This window comes from Manis pentadactyla, chromosome 1 (genome assembly GCF_030020395.1).
Source record: "Manis pentadactyla isolate mManPen7 chromosome 1, mManPen7.hap1, whole genome shotgun sequence".
In the NCBI taxonomy this organism is placed as follows: Eukaryota; Metazoa; Chordata; class Mammalia; order Pholidota; family Manidae; genus Manis; species Manis pentadactyla.
In genome coordinates this window covers 235223890-235250286 of record NC_080019.1, presented here as the reverse complement: position 1 = coordinate 235250286, position 26397 = coordinate 235223890, and the positions used below count along the sequence as shown (strand labels likewise).

The 26397-nt window shown below is 65.0% G+C and overlaps 2 protein-coding genes across 12 annotated transcripts; both read left to right on the top strand.

Annotated features, from left to right (window-relative positions):
• Window positions 1-276: 276 nt before the first annotated feature.
• GNAT1 (G protein subunit alpha transducin 1) lies at window positions 277-9555 on the top strand. Of its 6 annotated transcripts, XM_036878080.2 has the most exons (11): window positions 277-777; window positions 1880-1922; window positions 2028-2169; window positions 2248-2405; window positions 2486-2614; window positions 2793-2922; window positions 3044-3197; window positions 3319-6156; window positions 7514-7724; window positions 8526-8770; window positions 9277-9555. In XM_036878080.2, the coding sequence occupies exons 1-8, from the start codon at window positions 672-674 to the stop codon at window positions 3507-3509; spliced, it is 1053 nt and encodes a 350-aa protein (XP_036733975.1). In that variant the 5' UTR covers window positions 277-671; the 3' UTR covers window positions 3510-6156; window positions 7514-7724; window positions 8526-8770; window positions 9277-9555. The 6 variants fall into 6 exon arrangements, with proteins under 6 accessions (XP_036733975.1, XP_057343332.1, XP_057343337.1 ...); XM_057487349.1 differs by having other exon boundaries at window positions 663-2169; window positions 2248-2614; XM_057487354.1 differs by having other exon boundaries at window positions 663-1922; window positions 2028-2614; window positions 9277-9552.
• Window positions 9556-9638: 83 nt separating this feature from the next.
• Window positions 9639-23499, top strand: SLC38A3 (solute carrier family 38 member 3). 6 transcript variants are annotated; one of them, XM_036878070.2, is made up of 16 exons: window positions 9639-9707; window positions 16305-16451; window positions 16532-16613; window positions 16753-16868; window positions 17348-17421; window positions 17494-17586; window positions 17689-17770; window positions 18731-18813; window positions 18882-18940; window positions 19073-19237; window positions 19313-19392; window positions 19617-19849; window positions 19950-20074; window positions 20174-20318; window positions 21188-21291; window positions 21379-22205. In XM_036878070.2, exons 2-16 carry the CDS (start codon window positions 16351-16353, stop codon window positions 21481-21483), a joined length of 1647 nt encoding a protein of 548 aa, XP_036733965.2. In that variant the 5' UTR covers window positions 9639-9707; window positions 16305-16350; the 3' UTR covers window positions 21484-22205. The 6 variants fall into 6 exon arrangements, with proteins under 6 accessions (XP_036733965.2, XP_036733961.2, XP_036733967.2 ...); XM_036878066.2 differs by having other exon boundaries at window positions 9644-9703; XM_036878072.2 differs by lacking the exon at window positions 9639-9707 and adding an exon at window positions 11364-11388.
• Window positions 23500-26397: the final 2898 nt, after the last annotated feature.

Sequence of the window (26397 nt, the reverse complement as noted above, 5' to 3'; positions counted from 1 at the left end):
ACATCCACCTCTCCTGACTCCCTGAAGAACATGGAACCTGGCCCTTCTCCCTTCTCCCGCACTGTATGACCCTCTGAGCCTCTGCTTCCTCATTGGGAAAAGGGGGCTGGCGATGCGAACTCCCCGGAGAGCCAGTGTGAGCTTACAAGACCAGGAACGGTGCCGTGCCCAGGGCAGGCAGGAGCAGACGCCCCTTGAATGCTTCTCTGTCAGGTCCCTGCTGCCGGCCCCTCCCCCACTGCCCTCCTCCCCACGCCTCCCCTCCCCTCCCCAGGCCTTCTCCTGCCCTTTCTGAGCCTGGACCCCGCCAAACAAGTCCCCCTGCCCTGGGGCAGGGGCTAGACTGTCTCCAGTCTCTCTTGGAAGGTAAGGCGGGGTAGGAGGTGGTGCAGAGTCAGCAGCTGGGGGATTGGGGCCACACCAGCCCGATTAGAAGGGCTGGGGGCTGAGCTGGATACACCTGTCCTTGTCTCTGATTGGCTCTTGGGAACCCCCAGCCCCTAAATCCCACTAAGCAGCCCCACCAGGGCGTGTGCAGAGCCAGTTGGTTGCCAGCCCGGGGGCCAGAAGCGTGTCAGGCAGACTAGATGCTGGCCTGAGCCTGGCTCTGGGGACCCCGTCCACCCAGGAGAGCCAGCTGACCACCAGCTCCTTCCCCGGCTGCCAGCACCATGGGGGCTGGGGCCAGCGCTGAGGAGAAGCACTCAAGAGAGCTGGAAAAGAAGCTGCGAGAAGATGCTGAGAAAGACGCCCGAACGGTGAAACTGCTGCTTCTGGGTAGGGCGGGCTGGTGGGCACCTCCACGGGCCAGAAGCCGGGGTGACCTGGGACACAGAATGAGCCTGTGACAGGCAGGGAACAGAGTGGGAGCCCTGGCCAAGCCCGGCAGCAGTGCCTGGGCTCCCCAAGGCCGGGTGTTCCACGGAGCTCCCAGCAACACCCCCCTCCGGAGAAGTGTGTGCCCACCACACTTTGTACAGGTGTGAGTGCAGGGCACACTGTCTGGGCTCCCTCAAGCCCAGGCCTTTGGCTTGGTGGGCCTGCTAGGCAGGGAACCCCACAATAGGGCTGCTCCCTGGGAAGGAGAAGCCACGGTCCTCCTGGGAGTGTGCAGCCACTACTACCCCCCGATCCTTGACAACAGCCCTCAGGTCCCAGGGCTTTGTTGATGACAGGTCTGCCAATCAGCTACAGGGGGCGCGGGGGTAGAAGAGCCAGCAGGGAGTCATGCCACATCCATGTCCCGTGGGCAGTGGCAGGAACGGGGCCGAGCCCTGGACGCACTGCCGCCCCTCAAGGGGAAGAAGGCTCTCCGGGGTCCAGTCGAGCAGCTGAATGTGGGCAAAGGGACCAAGCCAGAGAACCCCCAGAAGACAGAAGACAGAGGTTAAACCAGACATCCCATTAACTGTGCCCAAGGCCCTCTTGCAAACAGGCTGAGAGGGGCGTCAGCTGTATCCTCTCTCCTACCCAGAGGCGCTCATTTCCTCTGAGCTGCTTGGAGACGTTCCCCTTGCAACGCAGGTGATAAGCAGGGGTTGACCCGGCGCGAACGCCTCCTGCATGCGCTACCGGAACTCCCCACAAGATGGCGCCCCAGATAGTCTTTATTTTGGTCTCCGCATATGCAGCCGACGCTCTGGCGGGAGGCGCCCCCGCGCCGCGGAGGTCGCTGACCGCCTCGCCGGCCCTTTTCTGTCACTCCCGCCAGAGCGTCCGGGCCTTACTTTGGAAGCGGGGTGAGTGGAAGGATGGGACTCGGGTGTGGGCTGGTGCCCGGGCGGCCCCGGCGGCCTTGCGGGCCGGCCGCGCGGTGGCAGGCGCGGGGATGGGGCACGCGCGGGGCGGGCGGCGCCGCTCTGAGGGGGCTTCCTTCCAGGCGCCGGCGAGTCCGGGAAGAGCACCATTGTCAAGCAGATGAAGTGAGTGCCCCCGCCGCCCGGGGCCCCCGGGGGTGGGCAGCGCACGCGCGGCTCCGTCCTTGCCCACCTGTCCGCGAGGCGCTCACCCCGCTCGCCCGGCCGCAGGATCATCCACCAGGACGGGTACTCGCTGGAAGAGTGCCTGGAGTTCATCGCCATCATCTACGGCAACACGCTGCAGTCCATCCTGGCCATCGTCCGCGCCATGACCACTCTCAACATCCAGTACGGGGACTCGGCTCGCCAGGTGCGCGGGGGGCCGGTCTGTTCGCGGCCGCGGGCCGGCCCTGCACGGCCGTGGCCAACCACCGCCCCCAACCCCCAGGACGACGCGCGGAAGCTGCTGCACATGGCGGACACCATCGAGGAGGGCACGATGCCCAAGGAGATGTCGGACATCATCCAGCGGCTGTGGAAGGACTCGGGCATCCAGGCCTGCTTCGACCGCGCCTCCGAGTACCAGCTCAACGACTCCGCCGGCTAGTGCGCGCGCGCGGGCGGCCGGGGCGCGGCGGGGGCGGGCGCGGCCCCCAGCCCCGCGCCCACACGCCGGCCTCCCGCAGCTACCTGTCGGACCTGGAGCGCCTGGTGACCCCCGGCTACGTGCCCACGGAGCAGGACGTGCTGCGCTCGCGCGTCAAGACCACCGGCATCATCGAGACGCAGTTCTCCTTCAAGGACCTCAACTTCCGGTACGGCCCCGCGCCCCGCGCCGTCCCCAGGCCGCACCCCGACGGTGGCACGCCTCGGATCCCCTGCGCGCACGAAGGCGCGGCGCCCGCGGGGGCCCGTCCCTCGAGGCCTCCAGCCACGGCCTCGGCCGGCGGGGGGCGCTCGAGGCGTGGGTTCAGGGCCTCCACCGCCCTGCAGGATGTTCGACGTGGGCGGGCAGCGCTCCGAGCGCAAGAAGTGGATCCACTGCTTCGAGGGCGTGACCTGCATCATCTTCATCGCGGCGCTGAGCGCCTACGACATGGTCCTCGTGGAGGATGACGAAGTGGTGCGCGCGCGGGCGGGGCTCGGGGGCCGCCCGGGGCGGAGGGAGGGGGCCGGGCGCCCCGGAGCCGCGAGGAGAGCGGCGGCCGGGCGTGCGCCCCCCCGACGGCCCCTGCCCTCCGCAGAACCGCATGCACGAGAGCCTGCACCTGTTCAACAGCATCTGCAACCACCGCTACTTCGCCACCACGTCCATAGTGCTCTTCCTGAACAAGAAGGACGTCTTCTTCGAGAAGATTAAAAAGGCGCACCTCAGCATCTGCTTTCCGGACTACGACGGTGAGCCCCCGCCCGCCCGGTCCGCCCCGGCCCCCGCGGCCCGGCCTCCTGCCCGCCCCACCCGGGCCCGCGGCCCAGCCCCCTGCCCGCCCGCTCGCAGCAGCCCGAACCTTCCCCGCAGGGCCCAACACGTATGAGGACGCGGGCAACTACATCAAGGTGCAGTTCCTGGAGCTCAACATGCGCCGCGACGTGAAGGAGATCTACTCCCACATGACGTGCGCCACCGACACGCAGAACGTCAAGTTTGTCTTCGACGCTGTCACCGACATCATCATCAAGGAGAACCTCAAAGACTGCGGCCTCTTCTGAGGCGGCCGCCACACCCCTTGGTCTCAGTCCCCCGCGCGCTCCCCAGCACCCACTGACCTCTCTGTGGCGTCCCTGCCCCCTCATTCGCCCCAGCTCCGCAGACACAGCGGCTGCGGGACCCCCTCCCCACCAGGCCCCGCCACAGCCCCTCCCCACCCATTAACTCTCTGGACCCCAACTCCCAGGCCTCACTGCTTCTAAGTCCACCTCCACAATGTCTCTCGGATGAAGCCCAGTTATTCTGGGGCTCAGGGATGTTGATTCGGTTCCTTTTTCTATTCACAGGCACCTGTGCTCATGTGGGCCCCTGAGGCCCTGTAACCCTAGCCACCTTCTATCCCAGCCCACAGAGCCCCATCACCCCCCAAGACTCCTGGGCCCCACCAGCCACGAAGCCCTGAGCCCTGCTCCCTTGAGGCGCTGGCCCTGCCCCAGCCTCAGCCCTGCGTGGCTGCACTGGCCTCCAGGACCCACCACAGCCAGCCCCAGCTGGGAGCGGCAGGCCTTGGGGCAGCTGGGGCTCACAGTGACTCAGCAGGGCCCGGCTGGCTGGTTCCCAGCAGCTCTCCTGCTCTGGGGGCCTGTCACTCACTGGGTGGGTCTGGGCCCAGCAAACAGCCTCCCTCCCAGAGGTTCCTGAAGGGCAGGGGGCATGCAGCGGTCCCTCCTCCAGCAGCAGGGGTCAGGCCTGCTGCTGACCATCGGCTCATCCCAGCCTTAGCACCTCCATGTGACAAGTCTGACACCCGTCCACCCAGTGGCCAGGGACTGCCCTTCAGGGGTCCAAGGTGCAAGCCAGCTCATATAGATGAATTAGTGGGTGAGGATGGGCCTGGGAGCCCCTGGGTGCCAGGGGGAGACTCAATCTGGACCCCTCCCCACACACCAGGCTCAGAGGAACCTCTAGTCCCTTCCCCCTTGGGCTCTGCCCCCTCTGTCCTTGGACGCCAGATCCATGTGCTGCTCAGCCGCCCACCCACGGTACTCAGGCTGGCCAGCCATGGGGACGGTCTGCTGAGGGAGGGTACTGTTGACACCCAGCTGTGGCCAATGGTTGAACTGTCCCGAGGGGTGGCTGGGGACAGAGTCCGGCTCCTATTGATCAGCCACAGGAAGAGGATTCAGGACAGGACGGAGGCCCAGGTTGTGCCCAGAGGGGTCCACCTCAGGTGGGGTCACAAGCCAGCCCAGATGACCCTCGTGCCCCTCTCACCCTTTCCATTCAGGACCCACTCCTTGGCAGGAAAATGGGGGACTATGCGTAAACTGTCAGGGACAAAGGCCCCTGTCCCCGAACCCCCGCTCCGGACTTCCTTGCCGAGCCCTGAGTCCTCGCTGATGCCCGCGGGCCAGGGTCTGTGCTGCACTGATGACAAGGCCAGGCAGGGCCTGATCCACATGCCCCTCAGCTAGATGCACAGACTCAGCAATGCACCTTTGCCTGAGGCCCTGCCTGTCCTTTCCTGTGGGGGGGGGAGGGCGCTCATTATCACAAATCAGAGACATTTACTCAGTGCCCCGTGCCGGACTGGATGTGTAGAGACCCAGCCTTTCCCAGGAGGAGCGTCTGGCTTCACATGGCAGGGGTACTCTTGGGGGCATGGGACCAACTTGTGCCTCTTGAGGGGTTTGGGGGAAAGGGGCCATGGGAATGTCTACAGGGACGATCTTGGGTGAAGAGGGAGTTCTGAGTTGAAACCAATCCTGGCAGAGATAGTAGGACGTATAAGGCCCAGGAACAAGGGCTTGTAAAGGGAGCTCAGTGGAGTGGGAGCAGGACAGGGTGACACAGGGTTGGAGACAGTGGGCAGGTGCCACCCTGAAGGCCTCCACTTCCTCGAGAAGCCCTGGAAGCTAGGACGTAATTGCAGGGCTGAAACTGGGGTGAGACCAAAGAGGCACTCACCTCAGGTGCAAAAGTCGAGGTGGTGCCAAAAAATTCAGTAATCAAGATAATCTATTAATGCAATACTTTTAAAAAGCAAAATTCCTGCAAAAAAATCCATTATGAACAAAATATCAAAATTTTACATGAAGACAAGACCCAAGAGAGCTGCAGAGCATATTGGAGCCTGAAGCAAAAGGAAAACTGTCTGCTATGTATGTTCTTATGTATTTTTAATGGTCAAATTTTTTTTGCAGAACATTAAAGTAGTTCAAAAAATTGTAAGTATGTTATAACTCATGATATTATTTTAAGCTTAAGTATTTTATTTATACTTAAAACAACTTGCAATTTTATTTCCCCAGCTTTAATGAAAATAAAATCATCAATGATATTTTTTATAAATTTGCTTCTCGGGAAAAAAATAAAATTTTTCATGGCAACTTGTATACAGGGCACATATTTTTCTGGGGGGCTGGTGTGAACAGGCATGGGGGAGGAGGAGAGTGGAGCTGGGGGTCATGAGGAAGGCTTCTGTCCCCATTGCCCTAGGAGGCCAGGTTCGGCAAGGGGTGAGGCTCAGTGACGGGTCTAGAAGTGTACGGGTGGCCACGTGCCTGCAATGCCCCCGATCTGGGACTGCAGAGGCATGTTGAGTGGACTGCGTCTGGACCTGTGGCTCTTGAGGGGAAGTCCAGGAGGCAGCCAGATCCCTGGCACTGGGCAGGAGGCAGCGTGTGGCAGCACTCCCTGTGTCCAGCGGTGAGCCTGACCCGAGGCGGCCAGAGCTGGGAGGGGAGGGTGCCCAGGCCTGAACATGGAGGTGGGGGCACTGGATGGGTGAGGCAGCCCACGACACATGTGGGCTGCCATGCTGGTGCTGCTTAGAGGACGAGTGGAGGATTGGCCAGGGGTCAGGACCCCCCACTGGCCTGGGTGGTCTCGGCCCGGCTGAGCTGGCTGCTCATCTCCACTAAGAACCCTCTGGCAAGCAGTTTGCTGGTGGGAGGTGAGGCAGCGGAGAGTGACAGTGGGACTGAGAGGGAAGGGGGAGCAGACAGGAGGCTTTGAGGTGCTGGAGGTGGTGGGCTTGAGGGCGAGGAGCTGTGGGCTCATGGGGTCTTCCACACAGAGCCTTGTCTTGAAAGAAAGATGATCACTCCCCAGCCTTCCTGGGCAAGGGGCAAAGAGAAACCCACACCTTGCTAAGAGTCGCCTCCCACACACAGTTCTGGCCCCAGGGTCTGGGGTTCAGGGCCAGACTCCATGGACTCTGCCTGGCCTCAAGCCTCCATGACCAGCAAGTATTGGTGCCCTGAGTCTACAAGCCTAGGGCCTCCTCACCCTACTCAGCATACCAGTGCAATCACACCCTAGGGAGCAGGATCAGGGGTGCCCAGTGCCTGATTCACAGTCCAGGGCAGAGGATTGGACAGCTGTCCCAGGGCAGGCCGTCTCTCAGGGGGCCTTGCAGGTCAGGGGCACCTCTAGCCACCATGATCCCTGCCTGACGTGCAACCTCAAGGTGCCCCTGAGGGCCTGACAGCCTTCAGCTCTGGCTCTAGCGGGTCTAACCTGGTGGACGGTTAATGCTGCTGACGTCAGGGCCTGGCCGGGCCTCCCTACAGGCAGCAGTACAGTCCATGTGACCTGAGCTCATTAAGCTGCTCCGGTGGCCAGAGAAGCTGGGGGTCAGATCTCGGGGGAGAGGGGGAGGGCATGCCAGGACTATGGGGGCACCAGTTTTGGGGACCTAGGCCAGGAGAGGAGCTGGACAGGAGGGTTTGTCTAGGGACCCCCTCTGCACTCCACGCCCTGTAGTGCGCCAAGAAAACCACTGCCTGCGCCCAGGGAGGAGCCTCCTGGACACCACACCTGGCGGGCTGTGGTCCCAAGCCCATGGGCATGGGTTGGCAATGCTGGGGTGTGGAGGTGAGGACCACCCTTTCCTGTGAGGCCTTGAAAACACCCAACACGACTGCTGGCCAAGTGTCCTGCCCTGCACAGAGCCCTCCACCCGGGGACACACTCACACATGTTTCCCTGTGGCCCAGCATTTCCTCCCGCGGAGTGCCCTCTCTCTCCCCACCCTGGCATGTGCCTTTCTTCCCCTTGGCAGAGCCAAGCGCACCAGTTGCTTCTCCATCAGGCTTCTTCTGATTTGCGCCCCCCAGCCTGGCAGGGCCTTTGGACGGCCCTTGGTGTGCGCTTGGAGACGCTGTGGCTGGGGCGTGGGAGGGCAGCCCCGGGAAGTGCAGGAAGAGCCAGCTCCTCCCGGGGCTCGGGCAGGGTTCTCAGGGCTGATCTCCCATCTGGGTGTTGAAGGACAAGTAAGAGTTTGCCAAGGAAGCGGGATGGGATGGGGAGCCGGGAGGGCAGAGGCACATGGGGAAGTGAAGGCTGGCATGTTCTGCAAACAGCAGGACGCGCTGGCCACATGGGCTGGTGGGGAGGTAGAGAGGCTGCCTGGGGAAGGAGCGTGGTGGGAGGAGGTCAGGGAGGCCAGCGGGGCGTGAGTCAGGAGCCCGGAGAGCGTCCAGGGGCCCTGTGGATGCAGAGGTTGGGCTCTGGCAGGCCTGGCCGGGGAAGGTGGGGCCTCACTGCTAGGGCAGGCCTCAGGGCCCAGTGGGGCTGGGTGCTGGGGGTGCTGCCCAGCTCAGGGCTGAGAGGGTGCGACTGAAGAGGGGGGCAGGAAAGCAGGAAAGCAAAGGGCTGCTGGGCCCCCAGAGTAGGGTCTGAGCCACCCCAGGACCCTGAGTTTCCCCTCCTGTGACTGGCAGCCTCCTGGGCCTGAGCCTCAGTGTCCAAAGACGGGGCAGGGGTAGGGGTGGGTCGGGTGGGGGCTCGACTGAAGGCTGAGGGAGGGCCGCCCGACACTGCGGCTGCGCACGCGGACGTTCCCTCCAGCTTCTGCGAGAAGGTGTCCGGCCGCTCACAGAGCCCCGTCCTGGCTGCTGGTGCCCGGCCACCACGGGGTGTGTGGGAGATTTGGCAGGTGGAAGGAAAGGCCTAAAGGTGTGTGAGCCCTGGCGGGGGCCCAAGCCTGACAAACAGGCAGCCCCTCCCCTTGCCTGGCTCCACCTGGCGTGGCCAAGGGACCCCACATCACGCCTCCTCCTGGCCTCCCGCAGCCGCCCGGCCTCTGCTCCTTCCAGTCTGGACTGAGGACCCCACGACCCGCAGGCTGGGTGACCTTGAAGCCAGGCCTGGTCCCCGAGGCACCGCTAATGGGAGCACCTATGCGAATGGCTTCTGTGAACCTCTGAGATGTCCATAGCCGACCAGAGATCTGGCCTACAGCTCTCCTGACCCCGAAGCACTGGCAGGTTCCAAGCCCCTAGGGAGGCTCAGGATCGTAAGGGCCCTCCTGACCCAGGTAAGTCCTGACTCCCAGCCCAGGGCAGGGGAGGAGTTAGGCCTGTCCTCTGAAGGCATTCTCCTGTACCAGGGAGGGGGCAGACATGACACAGGGAGGTCCAGCTTGGCCAGGAACAGCAGAGGCCATGGGATTAATCGGATCAGAGTGGAGAAGCATGGCACACAGCTGTTCTGTAACCCCCCCACTGCAGCTCACCCCCAAGGTCAAGGCCTACCCCAGCTCCCTGCTGGCTGGGCCTGAGGGGCCTTAACACCCAACACCCACCTCTGGCCCCCAAAGCCTTCAGAAGGAAGCAGGCACGGGTGGGAGAGGGGCCCCCGCCCCCACCCCCAAGAACAGGACTACCCTAAAACCCCTTCCCACAGGGCACAAAGTCCCAGGCCCCACCTACCGGGGGACACAGCTGTCCCCTACCCCTTTAGAAATAAGGAAATGGGGGCCAAAGCTCAGCGTGAGCCAAGCCTGCTCCCCTCCTGTGCCCACTGCCCCACCCTGTGTTCCAGCGTGAATCTATTCTGAGTGCCTGGGGTGAAGACAGGATTTTTGCAGGGACCCCCACCTACCCCGCCTGACTCTGAGAGACCCCCCGCTCGAAGCACCCCTCTCCGCCTCCAGGGGCCCAGGGCCGAGCTCTCGGGCTGAAGGGGACCCTCAGAGACCCCGCGGAGAGTCCGTTCTGCCTAAAGCCTTCCCCACAAGCCCCAGCGGAGCCCCCGGAGTCGGGCTAGCCCCCCGGGACCCACAGCCCCACCGGCCCGCGGCCCCCGCCTCCCTGCAGGCCCGCCCCTCGTCCGGCGGGCGGCGGGGATTGGCGGGCGGGGGCCGGGCCGGGGGCGGGGCCGGGCGCCCTTCATCCCCCGCGGCCGGCCTCTGCCTGGAGCAGAGCGGACGGCGCAGCCGGAGCGGATCGCCCGCGTCCCCACCGTCCAGGCAGGTACCGCCAGGGCGCCCACCGCGCCAGGGCTCCGCGCCGGCCCCGCCCTGCCGTCTGGAGCCGGGCTCTGGCAGCCCCCCGAGGCCGCCCGCCTCGGCCAGGCGCCCCAACTCCGGCGCGCTCGGGCGCAGGGCTGGGGACCCGGCACTCAGGGCTCTGCTCCGAGCTCGGGGTGCTGTCGCGCCTGGGGGAGACACCTCGGGGCCTCGGGGCTCGCGGCGGGCCGGGCGGGTCGGGAGGTCGGCGGCGCCCGGGGCTGGGGCCGCGGGACGCTGTGTGGGGAGCTCGGCGGGGATGGAGAGCGTCCCCGGGGGGCCTGGGAGGGGCCGGGAGCCTCCCCGGAGCGCGGTCCCGACGGGCGCCTGACGGGCGAAGCGGCCGGCTGGCACGCCGGGAGGCCGGGTATATTTATCCCGGCTGCGCTGGGCAGGGGCTTGAGGGCAGGTCAGGCCAGGCTGCCCGAGGGGCCGCGGGGTACATGTTGGTCCCAGAGCCCGTGCCATCTGCACCCGGGCCAGCGGGCGCGGCGGGCACAAGGCGCGCGTGGCTCCCGGGCCCGAGGGCGGGGCTCGGGGCGCGCTCCTGTCCACCCCGCCGGGCGGGGGTGTGAGCGGGCGGCGGAGGGCCCGGCCCGGGGCTGGCTTTGCAGGAGCCCGAGCCCGCCCCCGCCCCGCAGGCCCCGGGGATTGGCCGCAGCCGCTGCGTGCGTTTGTTTACAGCGGGGAGGGCGGCAGGGGCTGTGCCTGTGGGCGCCGCTCTGTCCCCCAGCAGCGCGCCGAGCGCCGGTCCCGAGGACAGGGCTGCGGGGACGAAGTCAAAGGCCCCCCCACACCGCGGCGGACACCAGCCAGGCCCGTCCTATCTTCAGCCAGCCAGGCCTGTTCTTACTTCCGTAACTGCCTGGGGCCACGGGCTGCCTCTGGAAGAGGCCCGGGACTTTCTGCCCCTCCTGCTTAGTACACCGGCTGGCCGAGGGGCTCAGGTCCTCCCGGGAGGGAAGCGAATCGCTCGGAGGTTCTCAGTCTGGAGCACAGACAACTGGAGCGATCCGGGGACAGTCCCATTTTGAGGCCGAGTTCTGCCCAGCCGTGGAAGGCTTCCTTCAGGAAGCGCCGGGGGCTGGAGGAAGCAGGTGCCCTCTGGCTCCTCCCCAGGAGGGCTGGAGCTGCGGGTTGGGGTGCGGAGGGCCGCTGTGCCTCCCGCCAGGGGGAGGGGAGACCTCCGACTCGGTTGTACCTGGGCCCGTAGAGCCCCTGCCCTCACAGGCTTCCCCAGCCACCCTCTGTCCGGTAGTGGTTCCTTCTGCCCAGGACAGAGCCCCAGGCCCGGGATCCAGGTGGCCAGACCGCGAGAGTTGGCAAGCAGCCTTGGAGCCTGGGCAAATGGAGTGCGTGAGGCAGGACAGGCCAGGCGGGGTGGCTCATGGTCTCTGGGTGGGGTCAGGGAGGGTTTCTGAGTCGAGCTGAGGGCACCAAACGTCTGGGCTGGGCATGTGGACAGGTGCTCAGTTTGAGGGGAAACGTTTTCAGGGAGTGGTTGGCCTCAAGGCAGGTACAGTTTTGGCATCTGTGCACACAGAGAGCTGGGGTGGGCTGGCAGCCAGTGCCATGGCAGGACAGGGCCCCTGCAGGAGGGTGATCTAGTGCAGACATGGCCACTCAGAGGGGACCCCTCACAACAGGTGAGCTGGGCTGGGGATTTGCCAAGGGCCTTGAACCCCTTCCACTCCTTTGACAACATTTACTGAGCACCTACTGTGTGCCCTGTGCAGCCCTGGTCTGCTGGGTGGAGGGCTGGCCTTTGACTCTGGATAAGAGGACAGATGGGGGGGCACTCCAGGACCAGGCGGGGCTTCTGGGGGCCAAAGGGAAGGACCAGCTGCTGGGGCAGGAGGGGCTTTCCGGCCAGCGACCTGGGGTGGCTTAGTTTTGAATTTCCGCTCTGCGGGCCATGTCCTGTACACAGCCTGTCAGCCAGCACGTCTGCACACGTGCGTGGCCACTGGTGTGGGGGTCTCTCCAAGTGCCCATCACCTCTGTGCATCTTTCTCAGTCAGCGGGGAGGCAGGCTGGCAGGGACTCTGAGGTTTCCAGCTGTGCCTGGCACTGTGGCCCTGGGGCCCAGTTACGCCCTCTGAGTCCCTGGACCGAGCTGATGGGGTCTCCCCTGCTCTCACAGGTGCACAGGAATCCTGTGGCAGCCTTCCTGGGGCTCCTTGGGGGCCTTGCCTGCCTGTCCCTGCTGCCCTCCCACCCGGGCCCCCGCCTCCCTCTCCCCTTCCCACTCTTCGGGACTCTGTCTCTCCTGGGCCATCTCGCTCGCTCTCTCTTTCTCCATCCAGCTGTCCATGACTGTTTGGCCACCTCTGGATGGCTGGCCAGCCGGCTGGCCCCAGGTCTGCCTGTCTCCCCGCGTCTCTCCGTATTTCCCTCCGTATCCGCGTGTCTCTCCATGCCTCGCGCTTTGCCTGTCTGGAGGGGTGGGTATGGACACACGTATCGGCTGCGTGTGTGCTCTCTCCCCCTCCTCCCTCTGGATGGCTGCTGTCCTCCGAGCTGGGCTTGCCTTCACAGCCCCCCATCGGGGTCCCCGATGAGTCCTGAGCTGCCTCAGGCTCTGGCTTTCTTTGGGGCCAGAAGTCCGGCTGTCCAAATATTTGGCTGCCTCCAGGGGATTCCAGGTCAGCGGGGAGGAGGATGGGCTGGCTGGCTCGGGGTCTCCCCTGCCCCTGGGGGGCCACAGGCATGTGATGTCCTGTCCTTTGCCTCAGCTGGGCCCCGGGCAGCACGTCCCTCTCAGCAGGCTGGCACTGGGGGGAGGGGGCTGCTGCTGGCCCTGGCCCAGCCATGAGGCCTCCACTGGGGACGGCCTGAGCAGGAGGGGAGGCCTGGGTGTCAGGGGCTGGGCCCAGCCCGAAGCATCTGTTGGGTGTCTAGAAAATGTACCCTGTCACAGGAAGGTCCACCTTCCGGCCCCAGCTGGGCCCCTTAGATCCTCCTAGTCACTTCCGGATGCCCAGAACACAGCCGCAGGGACAGACACCCGGGCTGGGGGGCTCTGGGGAGAGGGGTTGGTGTGGCCCGTACGTCAGTGTTCTGGGCCGTCTGCCGTTCTCTGGATGTGCCCCCTCTGGCGTGTCATCCCCTCCGTACCAGCTGGGCGTTGCCACACACGAGACACTTACCCACTGGGGTCAACAAGGGATGTGTACTGGGTATGGGGCTGGGTCCAGTGGGGTCCAGACTTGAAGTGGTGGGTGTGGGGGAGGGGCAAAGGCTGTGTTTCAGGGCCCTCCCCTGCCCTGGATGCCCTCCCACAGGCCTATTCCTAGGCTTCTGACCTCAGCAAGCAGCTCCCCACCAACCCCTGCAGCTGTGCCTTGGGAACATACAGGGTAGACATGCCCACAGGTCTAGTTTCCCTGCTGACTGACAGTTTGACCTAGGAGAGTGTTTTCTTTCTGAAGCCTGGAGAGGCAGGTGGGCAGAGGGGTGCCAGGCTGGGAGACACAGGTTGTCTTAGCCCAGGAGGGGAGTGGTAGGGATGGGTGAGCTGGAGCTGGGTGAAGCCCTCTTCCCTGAGCCCGCAGGGGTGAGCACAGCGCACCTTCCAGCCAGGCCAGCTGCCCCCCCCAGGATCTGGACTGAGGCAGGGCCGCCCAGGCACAAGAAGCCTGGGGGCCATGGCAGCGTGCTCTGTGGGGCTGGACCCACAGGGCTGACGGGGGGGCAGAGTGGACACCTCCCCGTGGCCAGCTGCTCCTGCGGACCCGTCATGCCCCTGAGCCCTGGCGGCTCCCGGCTCCTGATCCTGGGAGGAGAGGGGAGCTCCCGTGGCAGCTGACGCGGGCTGTGGCCCCACGGTGGCCTGGATTCCTAGGCCTTGGCATCTTTAATTAGCCAAAGTCGACACCTGCTGAGGTGTGCCTGACGAGTTCTCGCCCTGTGATGCCCGTGTGGGCGGGTGTTGCCCTGGCCCCTCCTGGCCCTTATCTCTCAGCAGAGCAAACAGGCCCCAGGGCAGAGGCCTGGGCCATCGATTTCCTGCCTGAACCCAGGCTGTGCCCACAAAAGATGCCATTCTGGTGACCTGCCCAAGGCTGCAGTGATCTCCCCACCCGGAGCCTGACCCCTCCTGGAAGCCCATGGCCTGCCTGGGGGGCAGAGGCCCAGGGAGGCTTCTTACTCTGTGCCCAGCTTTGGCCACACCCCAAGGAGCCCTGAGTGGGGACACCCTGCCCGCAGCCACACAGTGAGGCAGGCCAAGCCAGGCCTCAGGCTTGGCGCCCACTCCGGCCTCCCCACACTGCTCAGGGTCGGCTGGCAGCCCTCCTTAGGCAGGGGCTCTCCCTTGAGTCTCTGCTGACTCCCCGAGACCAAGTGGCAGGTGGCAGGCCTGAGGGATGGGAGCTGTCAGGAATGGGCTTCCAGCTCAGGGAGTGGCTGGGACTCCACACCACCAGGCCAGCGCTGACCTCCACCCTGGTCTCCCAGCCCCTGGTTCTGCCAGGGGTGGAGGTCCAGGCTCCCTGGCCAGGCCTTCGGGGAACTGTCAGGCTTGTCGGAGGTCACAGAGCCACATTCTACCCTCACAGCACAGCCTCACCGTGAGGCTCTGACCTGTGCTCTGCCCTCTGCATGAGGCCCTCTCTCCTATTTCCACACCTGAGGGACTCCTACTGGAATTTCAGAACTGGCTCCCTCACCACCTCTTCCAGGAAGCCTTCCTTGATGCCTCTCTCTCTCTCTCTCTCTCTCTCTCTCTCTCTCTCTCTTCCCTATTTTGAGTCCCAGCATGTGGCTCCCTCAGTTGCACCCCCATAGGGTGGGGAATGTATTTGGGGCTTTTGTCCCTTCCAGATCAGAAGCCACTTAAGGAAGGATAGTCCACATCCTTTCTGGGTTCCAGGGCCAGCTGCCAAGCCCCAGTACTGACTGGCCCTGAAGGTCTAGGCCCGGGCCCTGCTGGGGGATGGGGAGCCCGGAGCCAGGGCCTCAGGTACCTTGGCCATGGCCCTGCTGCGGGCTGTGGTCTCCCTGGATGCAGCGCCTGGCTGCCAGGGGAGGATACTAAGTCAGAGAAGGGCACTTTGTCCAGGCTGCCTACTCAGCCCATGCTGAGGACCTGTCCCAGCCTGCCCAGGGCGGGAGGCCCAGCCAGGGCAGCCCCAGCTGACAGCCTGCACACCCCGCTGGGGTGCTTATGGGGGGCTCACGGCAGAGGCTTGAAGGCAGGCTGACCTCAGGGCCTCTGGTCCAGGGGAGGGGGCATGAGAAGAGGGGTTCCCGTTGTCACAGCCCTGACCGGGTAGGGCTGCAGGAGGAAAAGGTTCATGCCACCATGACAGGTAGGAGAGGCAGGTTGGGGGCCTGGGGGCTGAGCTCTGGCTGGGGGCATGCCCAGGGCAGTGGCGGTGGTCCTCCAGGGTCAGTCCTGAGCAGACCTGAGACCTTCTGGAATGGGGAAGGGGGATTGGGGGCAGGATTCAGGGTTCCTGAGCAGAGGGAGTGCCATGGCATCCAGCGCCACCCCACCCCTGATCTCCACTCTCACCCCATTTCTCCTGCTGTCTTGTCTGGCCTTCCGGATGTCCTTATGGACCCTGGGGGCACCACGCCCAGGTACCTTCTGGGCATGTGGTAGGTGGCTCCCAGCTCTAGGCATGGGAGAGGGGCCAGTGAGCTGTCTGGGCAGTGGGCAGGGTTGGGGGAGAGGAGGAGAGGAGAGGAACTGGCCCCTTTGGAGCCCAGCAGAACCACACCAGGAGCAGGGACAGGATTGGCTCAGGGGCCAAGTGAGCTGGGCGCCTGGCCTGGGGCTGTGAGGCACGGGGAGTCTGGTCAAGGCTCTGCTCCTGGAGAGTGGGCACCCAAGGGTGAGGGGTTCCCTCACACAGAAGGGGAGGTTGAAGGTGAACGCAGCCCAGGGGCCCAGGCAGTGTGCAAGGGCGGAGGGATAGTTTCCTGGAAGGCCCCCTGAGGGCCCTTCGCAGCCAGACAGGCAGGGCCAGGTGTCCAGCCACCCAGCACTGCCCCAGGCCTCCTGGCTCCGGGGGTGTAGCCTCTGCGCCTGCCATTCCCAGCGCCAGCTCTCAGCCCACAGAGGGCCCTTTGTTCTGGCGACTAGCAGTGCCCGCCGGGCGGCTGGGAACAGGGCCCACAGCCCTCACCCTCTCCCAAGGCCTCAGCCATCGGGCAGAGCCATTTCTAGGCTGGCTAGGAGGCCCCTGGCACACAGGGCCAGCACAGGAAACTGTCTCCCGGCATTAATGTTGCGGGGGAGTCAGCAGGGCCCACCGCCAGAGGAGGGCCTGGAGACCTGGGACTCAGCATGCCAGGGTCCTGACACCAAGGTCATCCAGCCAGCCCTCACTTCACAGTTGGGGCAACTGAGGCCCCAACAGCTTGCCTGGGCTGCTGTGGTGGTGGGCGGGGCTGTGTACTGGCTGAGGTCCCCTCAGGATGTCCCCAGAGGCGGGTCCCAGGGAGGCAGCGCATGGAGCCTCCTAGCACGTGTGTGCTGAGTGACCTGGGGGCACGCTACTGCCACAGACTTCCCGGGGGAGCAGGGACACCAGAGGGCCTGTCCTCTCTGCAGACCTCTGACTGTTGGCGGGAGAGCCGGTGTCCTGGTGGCCCTGGCCATGGAGGCCCCTCTGCAGACGGAGATGGTGGAGCTGGTGCCCAACGGCAAGCATGCGGAGGGGCCGCTCCCAGCCACACCCCCGAGCGCAGGTGGCCAGAGGTGAGCGGGGCAGGGAGCCGGGCGGGGCATGGCGTGGGCGAGGGCTGGAGCTGAGCTCCCGTCCTGGCCTGTGCCCACAGGGTCGAGGGCCCCGGCCAGAGCTGTGTGGAGGGCGAGGGCTTCCTGCAGAAAAGCCCCAGCAAGGAGCCGCACTTCACTGACGTGAGCCGGGCAGCCAGGGCAGCCGGGGGAGACTGGGCACCATACTGAGCAGCTCTGGGCTGCCGGGGAGGCTAGGGGGCCGTGAGGGGGGCACAGGTGCCTCTCGCCCGCTGACCCCCCACTCACTCCGGTGCTGCAGTTCGAGGGCAAGACGTCGTTCGGGATGTCGGTGTTCAACCTGAGCAACGCCATCATGGGCAGCGGCATCCTGGGGCTCGCCTACGCCATGGCCAACACGGGCATTGTCCTGTTCCTGTGAGCGCCCTCCGCAGGCCCTCGGGGGCCGCCGCCTCCCAGGGCCCACCATTCCCCTGTCCCAGGGCCCAGGCTGCAATGGCTGGGCCCTCACCCCCACCCCGCAAACCAGCCACGGCCAGACAAGGACACCTCCCACCCGGGCAGCCCACTGAGAGGACCACACGGGGCCAGCCTGGCCGGCCTGCGTCTGTCCCTCTGGCGTGTCCCCATGGCAGAAGAACCCTACGGCCGGGCCTTGTGTGGGTGTGCAGGTCCCCCCCTGGGAGCTCTGACCTGCAGCCAAATGGGAAGCTCAGGGCCCCATCTGGGGTCAAACCGGGTGGCGGCCACCACACTGGGGTCTGCTGAGCTTGCACCCACACCTGTTGGGGGTCCGGACACCCAAGTCACAGGCCCCGCACACCCAGGCCTCCGGGCTCATGGCCTGCTGCCCCCCGGGCAGCCCCCAGAGGCCTCCTTCTGCCCGTCTCCCCCAGGTTCCTGCTGACGGCCGTCGCCCTGCTTTCCAGCTACTCCATCCACCTGCTACTCGAGTCCTCAGGAGTCGTGGGTGAGCCTCGGAGCCGCCCGCAGCAGGGAGGGCGGGCCGCTGAGAGCACGCCTGACTGTCTTGCCTGCCCAGGCATCCGTGCCTACGAGCAGCTGGGCAGCCGGGCCTTCGGGACCCCAGGAAAGCTGGCGGCAGCCCTGGCCATCACCCTGCAGAACATCGGAGGTGAGGCTGGCAGGCAGCCCCGCGCAGGCAGAGGGCAGGCGGGCAGCCTGAAGGCCGGCCCGTCTGGCTGCCCCTGATGCCCGCTCACCCCTCTCCCCCCAGCCATGTCCAGCTACCTGTACATCATCAAGTCCGAGTTGCCCCTTGTCATACAGACCTTCCTGAACCTGGAGGACCAAACCTCGTGAGCCCCAGGGCAGGGGAGGGCAGGGTGGGGGCGGGGGGGCCCTAGCCCGGCCCCCCAAGTTTCCCGCTGGCCCTGGGAGCCAGGTGGGGTGGTGGGAGAGACGAGACCGGGCCGGCTGATGCTCAGTCCGTGCTAGTTCATGGAGCATCTTGGGGAGCAGGGCTGGAGGGTGGGAAGTGGGGTGGGGGTGCTGAGGAAGCCCGCGAGCGGCCTGTGAGCACAGGAGGGCCTGAGAGCTGGGGCTTAGCTCTAAGCGCCTGCTACTCCTGACCTTGCCCGGGCAGTAGCCCCCCCACGGAGAAATTAAGCCTGTGGTGTCCCAGTTGCCCACTAGCAGTGTAGCCACCATGAGAGCATCTCTGTGTCTTGGGGCGGGGCAGAGCAGACAGCTGGGCCTGGCCCCAGTCAGCCAAGCCCCAGCAGGCAGAGGGCCACGGAGCGGGCAGCCAGGACTCTGCCCCGGCCTGGGGCCTTTCCCAAAAAGCTCAGCCTCTGAGCTTCCCCTTAAAGGAAGACCACATCCCCCACCTTTTTAGAACCTGCACTCCCTGCCCCTTGGGGTGTATGTGGGCGGCAGGATGATCGAGACACAAGTGCGGGAGGGACCACAGGGGCCGGGGCTCTTGGCACACCCAAGACCTCCATGGAAAACACCCCAAGCCCCAGGGCCCACCCCCCAGGGAGGCTGGACCCACACCTGCATGTCCCCAGAACAGCAGGAGCATCGTAAGGGGTCCCACACCAGGCTGAGTGCCCGGGCCCTCCTCCGCCAGGAGAGTGCTGGAGGGTGCCCACCCTGCAGATGGGCATCGGGAGACTCAGGGCTGTGGACAAGCGCCCCTCAGAGCGGCACAGCGGCACCCTGTGACCCCAGCAGCAGTGGGGGCGCATGCAGGCAGGCAGCCCACCCGAGGCTGAGCTGGACCTGACCTGGGCCCCCCGCCGCCGTCCCTGCAGGGACTGGTACATGAACGGGAACTACCTGGTGATCCTGGTCTCCGTCGTGGTCATTCTGCCTCTGGCCCTGATGCGGCAGCTGGGTGAGCGCGTGGCCGGCCCCTGGGGGTGCGGGCAGCGGGTGGTGGCTCACGGCCCTCCCCCCCCGCAGGCTACCTGGGCTACTCCAGCGGCTTCTCCCTCAGCTGCATGGTGTTCTTCCTCATCGCTGTGAGTCGCCCCCTGCGCCGGTCAGGGGGGGAAGCCGGGTGGGGAGGCAGCGCCCCCAGTCCTTATCCTGCACGGGGGCTTCCCAGGCAGCCCCGCCTGGCCCTGAGGCCTTGTCCTCCCACCCCCTCCCAGGTCATCTACAAAAAGTTCCACGTGCCCTGCCCACTGCCCTCCAGCTTGGCCAACAGCACGGGCAACTTCAGCCTTGTGGAGGTCAGCAGGGAGGAGGCCCAGCTGCAGGGGGAGACTGAGGCCACAGCCTCCTGCAGCCCAAGCTACTTCACACTCAACACGCAGGTGCGCGCGGCCGAGGGCGCAGGCGGGGCCGGGGCGGGGGTGGGGCGCTGCCCTGATGCAGCCCTGTCCCCCCAGACGGCGTACACCGTCCCCATCATGGCCTTTGCCTTCGTGTGCCACCCCGAGGTGCTGCCCATCTATACAGAGCTCAAGGAGTAGGTGTCAGGACCGGGGCTCAGCTGCCGTACGCGGTTTGGGAACTGGATGTGCTCCTGAAAGGGGGTTGACAGGGGCCAAGTCATTTATCGGAGAATTCCGTGGCTGCATGAGAGGCAGCTGGGCAAGGAGGAGGCTCCCCTGGCTGCCTGCCGGGTGGGCTGCGGGCCTGGGGAGCCTCCCCGCGTGGCCCAACCCAACGCCAACCCCCCACCGCCCGCAGCCCCTCCAAGAGGAAGATGCAGCACATCGCCAACCTGTCCATCGCCGTCATGTATGTCATGTACTTCCTGGCTGCCCTCTTCGGCTACCTCACCTTCTACGGTATGGCTGGACCATGGGGGCAGAGGCGGAGGCCAGGCTGGGGGGCAAGGGGCTGGCCAGTGGCCATGGCACCCTGCGCACCACAGGCACTCACTAGGTGTGTGACGCCTGACTGTGCCCGCAGCTGTGGAGGTGAGTCTGTGGCCGCTCCCCACAGTGTCAGGGTCCACCCAGGCTCAGAGCCCAGCCCCTCCCCGGGCCGCCTGCTGACCACCCTCTCCACCTGCCACAGCCGGCGTGGAGTCCGAGCTGCTGCACACCTACAGCAAGGTGGACCCGTTTGACGTGCTGGTGCTCTGCGTGCGTGTGGCCGTGCTGACAGCAGTCACACTCACGGTGCCCATCGTTCTGTTCCCGGTGAGCCGGTGGGAGGTGGCGGGTGCGGGCAAGGGTGCGGGGGGCCTGAGGCAGGAGGGGGGTGCTGCCGGGTGGATGACTTGCCGCCCACACCACCAGGTGCGCCGCGCCATCCAGCAGATGCTATTCCAGGAGCGGGAGTTCAGCTGGCTGCGGCACGCTCTCATCGCTACCGGCCTGCTCACCTGCATCAACTTGCTGGTCATCTTCGCCCCCAACATCCTGGGCATCTTTGGGGTCATTGGTGAGGAGCTGGCCCTACTGTGTGTAGAGGCAGGGTACTGCCCCAGAGAAATGCCCTTCTGCAGATCCTGGCGGGCCCCCGAGCTCATGCCCTACACATACGTGATGGCTGCCAGCCATGTGCAGAGGGTGGCCTGCTAAGGTCTTGTCCTCATGGCTTTTTTAATCCCTTTTGAGGGCTCAGAACCATGACCCAGTTCCCCTTGCTGTGGGGGAGGGTGAAGCCCAGGGGGTCAGGGGCCTCCGCACAGGATCCTGGGTCCTGTCCCTATTTCACATGTGAGGAAACTGAAGTCCCCAGAGACCGAGGGACAGAGTCTCCCCTGGGGCTCGGGTCACCCCAGGACCGAGGGACTGGAGGTCTGGTGCTCTGGCCACTGTCCCATGCCAGTCAGGCTCTGAGCTAGAAGGTCAGACAACTCTGAGACATCCTTGGGGGAGCCCATCTCGGGAGACCGACTCCCCAGCCGGATTCTGCAGGGACTGACACACAGACCTCGGGCTGGGTATCACTGCGATCATAAGCAGTTCTGTCGGTTCCCTATGTCCAAAATCCAACTCGAAATGAATTAAGCAGAAAGAAATGTATTCGCTCAGATAATGGAAAAGCCTTCCGGAATGGCTATACCCAGGAGCCCAGTACCCACAAGGCTTCACCTGTCCTTCTGGCCTGCATTTCCTCTTTGCTGGCTTCATTCACTGACAGATTCCTCTGATACCTTCAGTCCTGGTGGACAGAGAGCAAGGGGAGGGACTGGCGGGCTCTCCAGGGGAGCCCAAGAACAGATTCCCCCCATAAGAACGCTTGGTCTCGCTGGAGAGCCCAGCCCTCAACGTGAGCCCATGGCGGCCATGCCTTGCCCCTCGCAGGTGCCACGTCCGCCCCGTGCCTCATCTTTATCTTCCCTGCCATCTTCTATTTCCGCATCGTGCCCACTGAGAAGGAGCCCGCGAGGTCTACCCCCAAAATCCTGGTGCGCGGGACCTGGAGGTCAGTGGGTTGGCGTGGGGCTGAGGGGGCTGTACTGACCTCCACTCGACCCTGACTTCTGACCCCACAGGCCCTTTGCTTTGCTGTGCTTGGCTTCTTGCTGATGACCATGAGCTTGAGCTTCATCGTCAGTGACTGGGCGTCGGGGACGGGCCATCATGGAGGGGGCCACTAGGACGCCCCCATCCCATTTTCCCTGTCCGGACCCTGGAGCCCCAGTCCCCGTCAGGGGCAGTTGGGGAAGGAGAAAGATGGGGCAGTAGGACTGCATTTGGCCCTGCCCCACATCCTCTCTGTGGAAGGATTCTGTTAGAGCCGGGACCAAGGCCCTGCGGCCCCAGGGGCTTCCTGAGCGGGGAGCAGGTGAGGCTGTCCCCCTGCCCCCTCCCTGCTGCCCCAGATCCCAGCCAAGCCCCTTAGCTCCCTTAAATGGATGTGCACTCTGAGGCCCAGCAGTCAGCAGTGGCCTCCTGAGGTCACACAGCCTGCAGGGGCACAGAGAGCTGGAGCCCAGGCCCGCAGCCCTGCACTCAGCCTGCAGCCCCACTGCCGAGCCGCAGTCTGCGCCCTGGGCTCCTGCCCCCCAAGCCCGCCTGCCCTCCCTCCTGTTCCCTGAGCCCCATCTGAGACCTTACCCCCTCCTCCTCCACCCCTCCAGCAGCCCCACACTGAAGCCAGCAGTTTCTTTTGAGGGAGAGACTAGCACGGGCACCCCCAAGGGCCCTGCCCTGCCCCTTCACCAGCCCCGGGGGAGGCTGGGACTCCCCCACCGGCCTGGCCACGGCTCACATTCCAGGGCTGGGGCGTGAGCCTCTCTTCCTGGGGCCAAACCCCCAGGACCAGTCCGGGCAGGGGTGGAGAGGCCCACAGCCCCTTTTATAAATACTATACAGAAGACCAGCTGTGTTTTATATTCTTGAGCTGCATGGTCCTTGGGTTCCTGAAAAGTGGAGTGGGAACTGGGACAGGGGCAGTGGGGGAAAGCCCTCCTGCCTCTCTCTGGGATCAGGTTGAGGACAGGGCGCATCCCCTACCCTACCCGGCCCCCTCCCAAACCACACAGTGGCACGCTCAGACCCGGCTCTGGGCCTGGGCCAGGCTCACACAGACCTGCTTTCTCACGGGGCGAGGTGGGGAGGAATTAATGAGGCCCCAGGAAATGGGACAGAGAGAGGCCTCCAGAAGGAAGCAACGTGAGGTGCATCCCCCAGCAGCTCCAGGGAGGGTCTGAGCTGGGGGCAGCGAGCCCCGCAGAAGCCCTGCAGAAGGCCCCCTGCCCTCCCCTGGCCGCCATGTCGACCCTGTCAACGGCTTGAGTCTGGGGACAAAATCCAGGGATCTTGTGCCCTGTCAGGTTGACCGTTTAGTAACAGTAAACCCACCGTGAATCAGGTGGGTCAGTGAGAGCTCGAAAGTGGGGCCCTGAGGCTTGGCAGGGGGAGTCCAAGGCAGAGCCGGGGCTGCAGGGGGGCAGGGCAGCCCCAGGTGCCCTGGCCGCCGGAGACTGGGTCGCTGCCCATTGCCTGGGGCAGGCGCAAACCAGCTGGGACCCAGTGGGACAGAGCGGCCAGGCCTTGGCACCAGACCCTCATTAGGAGAGACCCCAGCTAGGCTGCTGGGGAGACAGGAGCAGGAAAAATCCAGTTTGCCCTGCCAAGGCGGCTGCCAGCTTGGGGAGCTCCTACAGAAAGAAATTCCTTAAGCTGGTGGCTGCTAGGTGCAAGGCAGGGCCAGCTGATCCTAGGGGGGCTTCCTGAGCCCGGATCCCATCGGCCCTGGGCGCCTGACCCCAGCCTGGACTCACCCGGAGCCCGTGGCCCCTGAGAAGAGCCGGATGCCGGCCTGGAGGGGCTGCAGCCCAGGGCGAGGAGCGGCCCTCTGGCGTCTCTGGCTTCTTTCTCATTGGAAGGGGCCATAGTCCTCACGGGACCCTGGGCTCTGGGGAGTGTGGGGCACTAAAGGGCAGAGTCCATCCTGCTCACAGACCCTGGGGGTCTCTTCTCACACTACCTCCCTCTAAAGAAGGCTGCAGTTCTGACCGCAGGACTGCCTGCGTTGTCTCAAGGCCCCAGGCCTGGATGCTGGCCTCTCAGACCAGGGGTGCGGCAGCTCTCCGGCGCCCCCACACACACACTCAGCTGGGCTGGAGGAGGGACACGGGCCTGCCGGACGACATCGCTGCCTGCCTGGCAAGGTCTCCTTCGGCCTGGCCCCTGGGCAGGTTCCAGGGGGAGGGGGAAACGATGTGGCCACTACACTGTACCCAAAAGCCAACCAGCCACATGATTGTTTAAAAATGAATATTTCTTGTCCCTGGCTGTCAAGTTTCAGCCACTCGGCCTCTGTGAGGATGGATCTGTAGGCCCCTGGTCATCGTTAAGCATTTTTGTATGTTTGGAAGAATTTCCCAGGTTTTTTTTTTTTTCTTCTCTTTTGTTTTTAAAAATTTGCTCTAAAAAAAAAGTGCTCTGCTTGGAATATTAACAAGCCCGAGCAGTGAGAAGTCTAGCACAGAAGTCTTCTATACGTCTTCACTGGTTTCCTTGTCAGTGCTTGTAACAGAAACATCAGCTGATGTAGGGGAGGAAAAAGGGCCGACACTGGGCCTCGGTCTCCCTGCCCAGCGGCTGCCCTGCCTGCACCACCCTCACTCTGTACCCATGCACACGTTCACCAGTCCATGGGAAAGGGGCTCACCCACTCATTTGACGAGATTTCCCGCATGCCAGGCGCTCTCCCGGCAACTGCACACACAGCAGTGAGCAAAGTGAAGACCTCCGTCTCCCAGAAACTTACATTCTAGGTGGGGCATTGGAATCAGACCTGAAACACGAAACATAGGCCATTATATCGCTGGTTAGAAGGTGATCAGGTCAGTATTACAGGAAGAAAAACTGGCAAGCTAAGGGTGATGGGGAGGAGGGGTTGGGAAGTGGGTCGCCGTGGGCCTCACCCAGAAAGGGAGGTTGGACCAGATTTGGAGAGGGAGGAAGCCAAGGATGCCTGCAGGAGGGACCCGCTAGCACAGAGGCATGAGGCAGAATGCACCTGGTCTGTGGCAGGGGACGCCAGGAGGCCACGTGGTTGATCGTGTGAGTGAGGCAGGAGCGGGTAGAAGGGGCGAGTGGGGCTGGTGGCAGGGTTGTGTTGTGGGCAGGTGTTGTGGGGTCTTGTCAGCCACCGTACAGACTTCGGGTGAGCACCAGGGCAAGATCCTGAACAGAGGAGGGGCAGGATCCACCTCTGTAGCAGCTGTCTTCAGTGGATTATTCTGGCTGCTGAGACTCTGGGGTAGGGGCTGGGGAAGCCGAGGGAACGCTGACGCAGGGCTGTTGCAGTCGTTCAGGCGGACACGTGCGCGCCGTGGCTCAGCCCAGCTGGTGGCACAGTTGGGTGAGGCACTGGGCATGTCCTGAAGGTGGGCGCAGCAAGGTTTCCTGATGGCTTGGGTCTGAGGGGAGGAGCAAAGACAAGCGCAGGGTGATTCCAGGGCTGTCTACCCTGCACCCGCTGGGGGGGGCTACAGGGACAGGATTGGGAAGGGATGTCAGTTTTGCGGACCTCTAAGTGGAGATGCCAGTTTGGCTGTTGGGCAAGTGCCTCCATGTAGCAGGGTGGCCAGCACTAGGGCACCAGGGAGGGAGAGCGGGTGGATGGTACCTAGGGCCGGGGCCTGTTGTGCTGGGGAGGGGCTCTCCCCTGGGTGCAGGTGGGGAAGGTGAGGCGGAAGCAGCAGGAGCAGCCGGGAAGGGGTCCCCAGGGGAACGCGGGCCTCGAGTGTGCGAGGTGTGCGGGTGGACAGCAGGCCGCTGGGCTGGGCCTGGGCTGGGCTGGGAGCCAGAGGGGGCAAGTGCAGGCGGCCCGTGCGGCTGAGAGGAGCTGGCCAGCGAGGCCGGAAGCCTGGGAGGAAGGCGCCCCCGGAGGGCGGGGGCCGAGGGCGCGGCTGGACCAGAGCGGGTGGAGGCTGCAAGGTGGCCTGGGGTCCGCACTGGCCAGTCCCGGCAGCGCGGGCGGGCCCAGAGGACTGGTCCAGACGGCCGCCCGGACCTGCGGCGGGGCCTTCCAGCAACCGGCTAAGCGGAAAACAGCCGGAACCAGTGCCGCCGACTGAAGTCCCTTAGAATGAAAACGCTGGCGGAACGCAAGCGCTCGGAAACCTGCCCGGCCCGACCTGCAACGCCGCCTCCCCACAGGCGCTGCCGCATCAGGCGGCCTCTGCTGCCCCCTGGCGACCACTACGGGCCGAGCAGCCGAGCCGGGGCTCCGGGGCGCGGGCGGTCGGCGGCCTCGGTCCGCGCTGCGCCCGAAGCCCGCCAGAGGGCGCCGCTGCCGCACGGAGCCCGGCCGGCGTCCCCCCGCCCCCGCCTCCCGCCTCCCGCCTCCCAGAGAGGCCCGGAAGAGGAGGGGCAGCGCGCTCAGGCCGCTTCCGGCTCCCGCGCGGCGCCGGGACGGAGGGGGAGGCCGCCGGGGGCGGGGAGGCCGCCGGGGGCGGGGCGGGGCGGGGCGCGCGGCGCCGGGGAGCCGGGTGGAGAGGTGGGCGTGCGCGGGGCGTATGGGGCGCGGGCGGGGCGGTGCCCCGCGGCTCCCGACCTTTTCCCGAGAGACGCGGAGCCCTGGGGGTGCCGGGGGTGGGCGGGGCCAGGCGGGCCCCCAGCGACGGAGAAGCGGGAAGGGGGCGCCGGCTGGGGAGCCTTTCGAGCGGCGTTCTTCAGACGCTTGCGCAGTGGCCGTTTCAGTGGAGAAGGCTGGAAGGGGGGCCGTCGGAAGCAAGCTCAGCCCGGTTACATGTGCCCCCCCGCACCCCGCAGCCCCTTCTCCTGGGGGCAGGGGACTCCCCCTCCCGCCGCCCCGGCCCATCTCAGAGCAGCCAGAGGGAGCGTTAGAAGAGCAGGTGTGTCACCCCCCACTGCCCTCCTGTAAAAGCCCTCCGGTTGTTTCCGTAACTATGAAACTTGGAATAAAATTGTAAGTCCGGAGAGAGGAAATCCCGGGGCAAAATACCTCTAAAAAACCGAAATCAGTCAAAGGGAGAAATAAAGTTCTAAAAAACCGAAATCAGTCAAAGGGAGAAATAAAGTTTAAAATCCGT

Bases quoted from the DNA above. Each gene is read 5' to 3' on its own strand.
- GNAT1 (XM_036878076.2), top strand. From the start codon at position 1,752: ATGGGACTCGGGTGTGGGCTGGTGCCCGGGCGGCCCCGGCGGCCTTGC. The intron at 2,615-2,792 runs GTACGGCCCCGC...ACCGCCCTGCAG, and splicing joins TTCAAGGACCTCAACTTCCG to GATGTTCGACGTGGGCGGGC. The intron at 2,923-3,043 runs GTGCGCGCGCGG...TGCCCTCCGCAG, and splicing joins TCGTGGAGGATGACGAAGTG to AACCGCATGCACGAGAGCCT.
- SLC38A3 (XM_036878070.2), top strand. From the start codon at position 16,351: ATGGAGGCCCCTCTGCAGACGGAGATGGTGGAGCTGGTGCCCAACGGC. The intron at 16,869-17,347 runs GTGAGCGCCCTC...CGTCTCCCCCAG, and splicing joins ACGGGCATTGTCCTGTTCCT to GTTCCTGCTGACGGCCGTCG. The intron at 17,771-18,730 runs GTGAGCCCCAGG...CCGTCCCTGCAG, and splicing joins AACCTGGAGGACCAAACCTC to GGACTGGTACATGAACGGGA.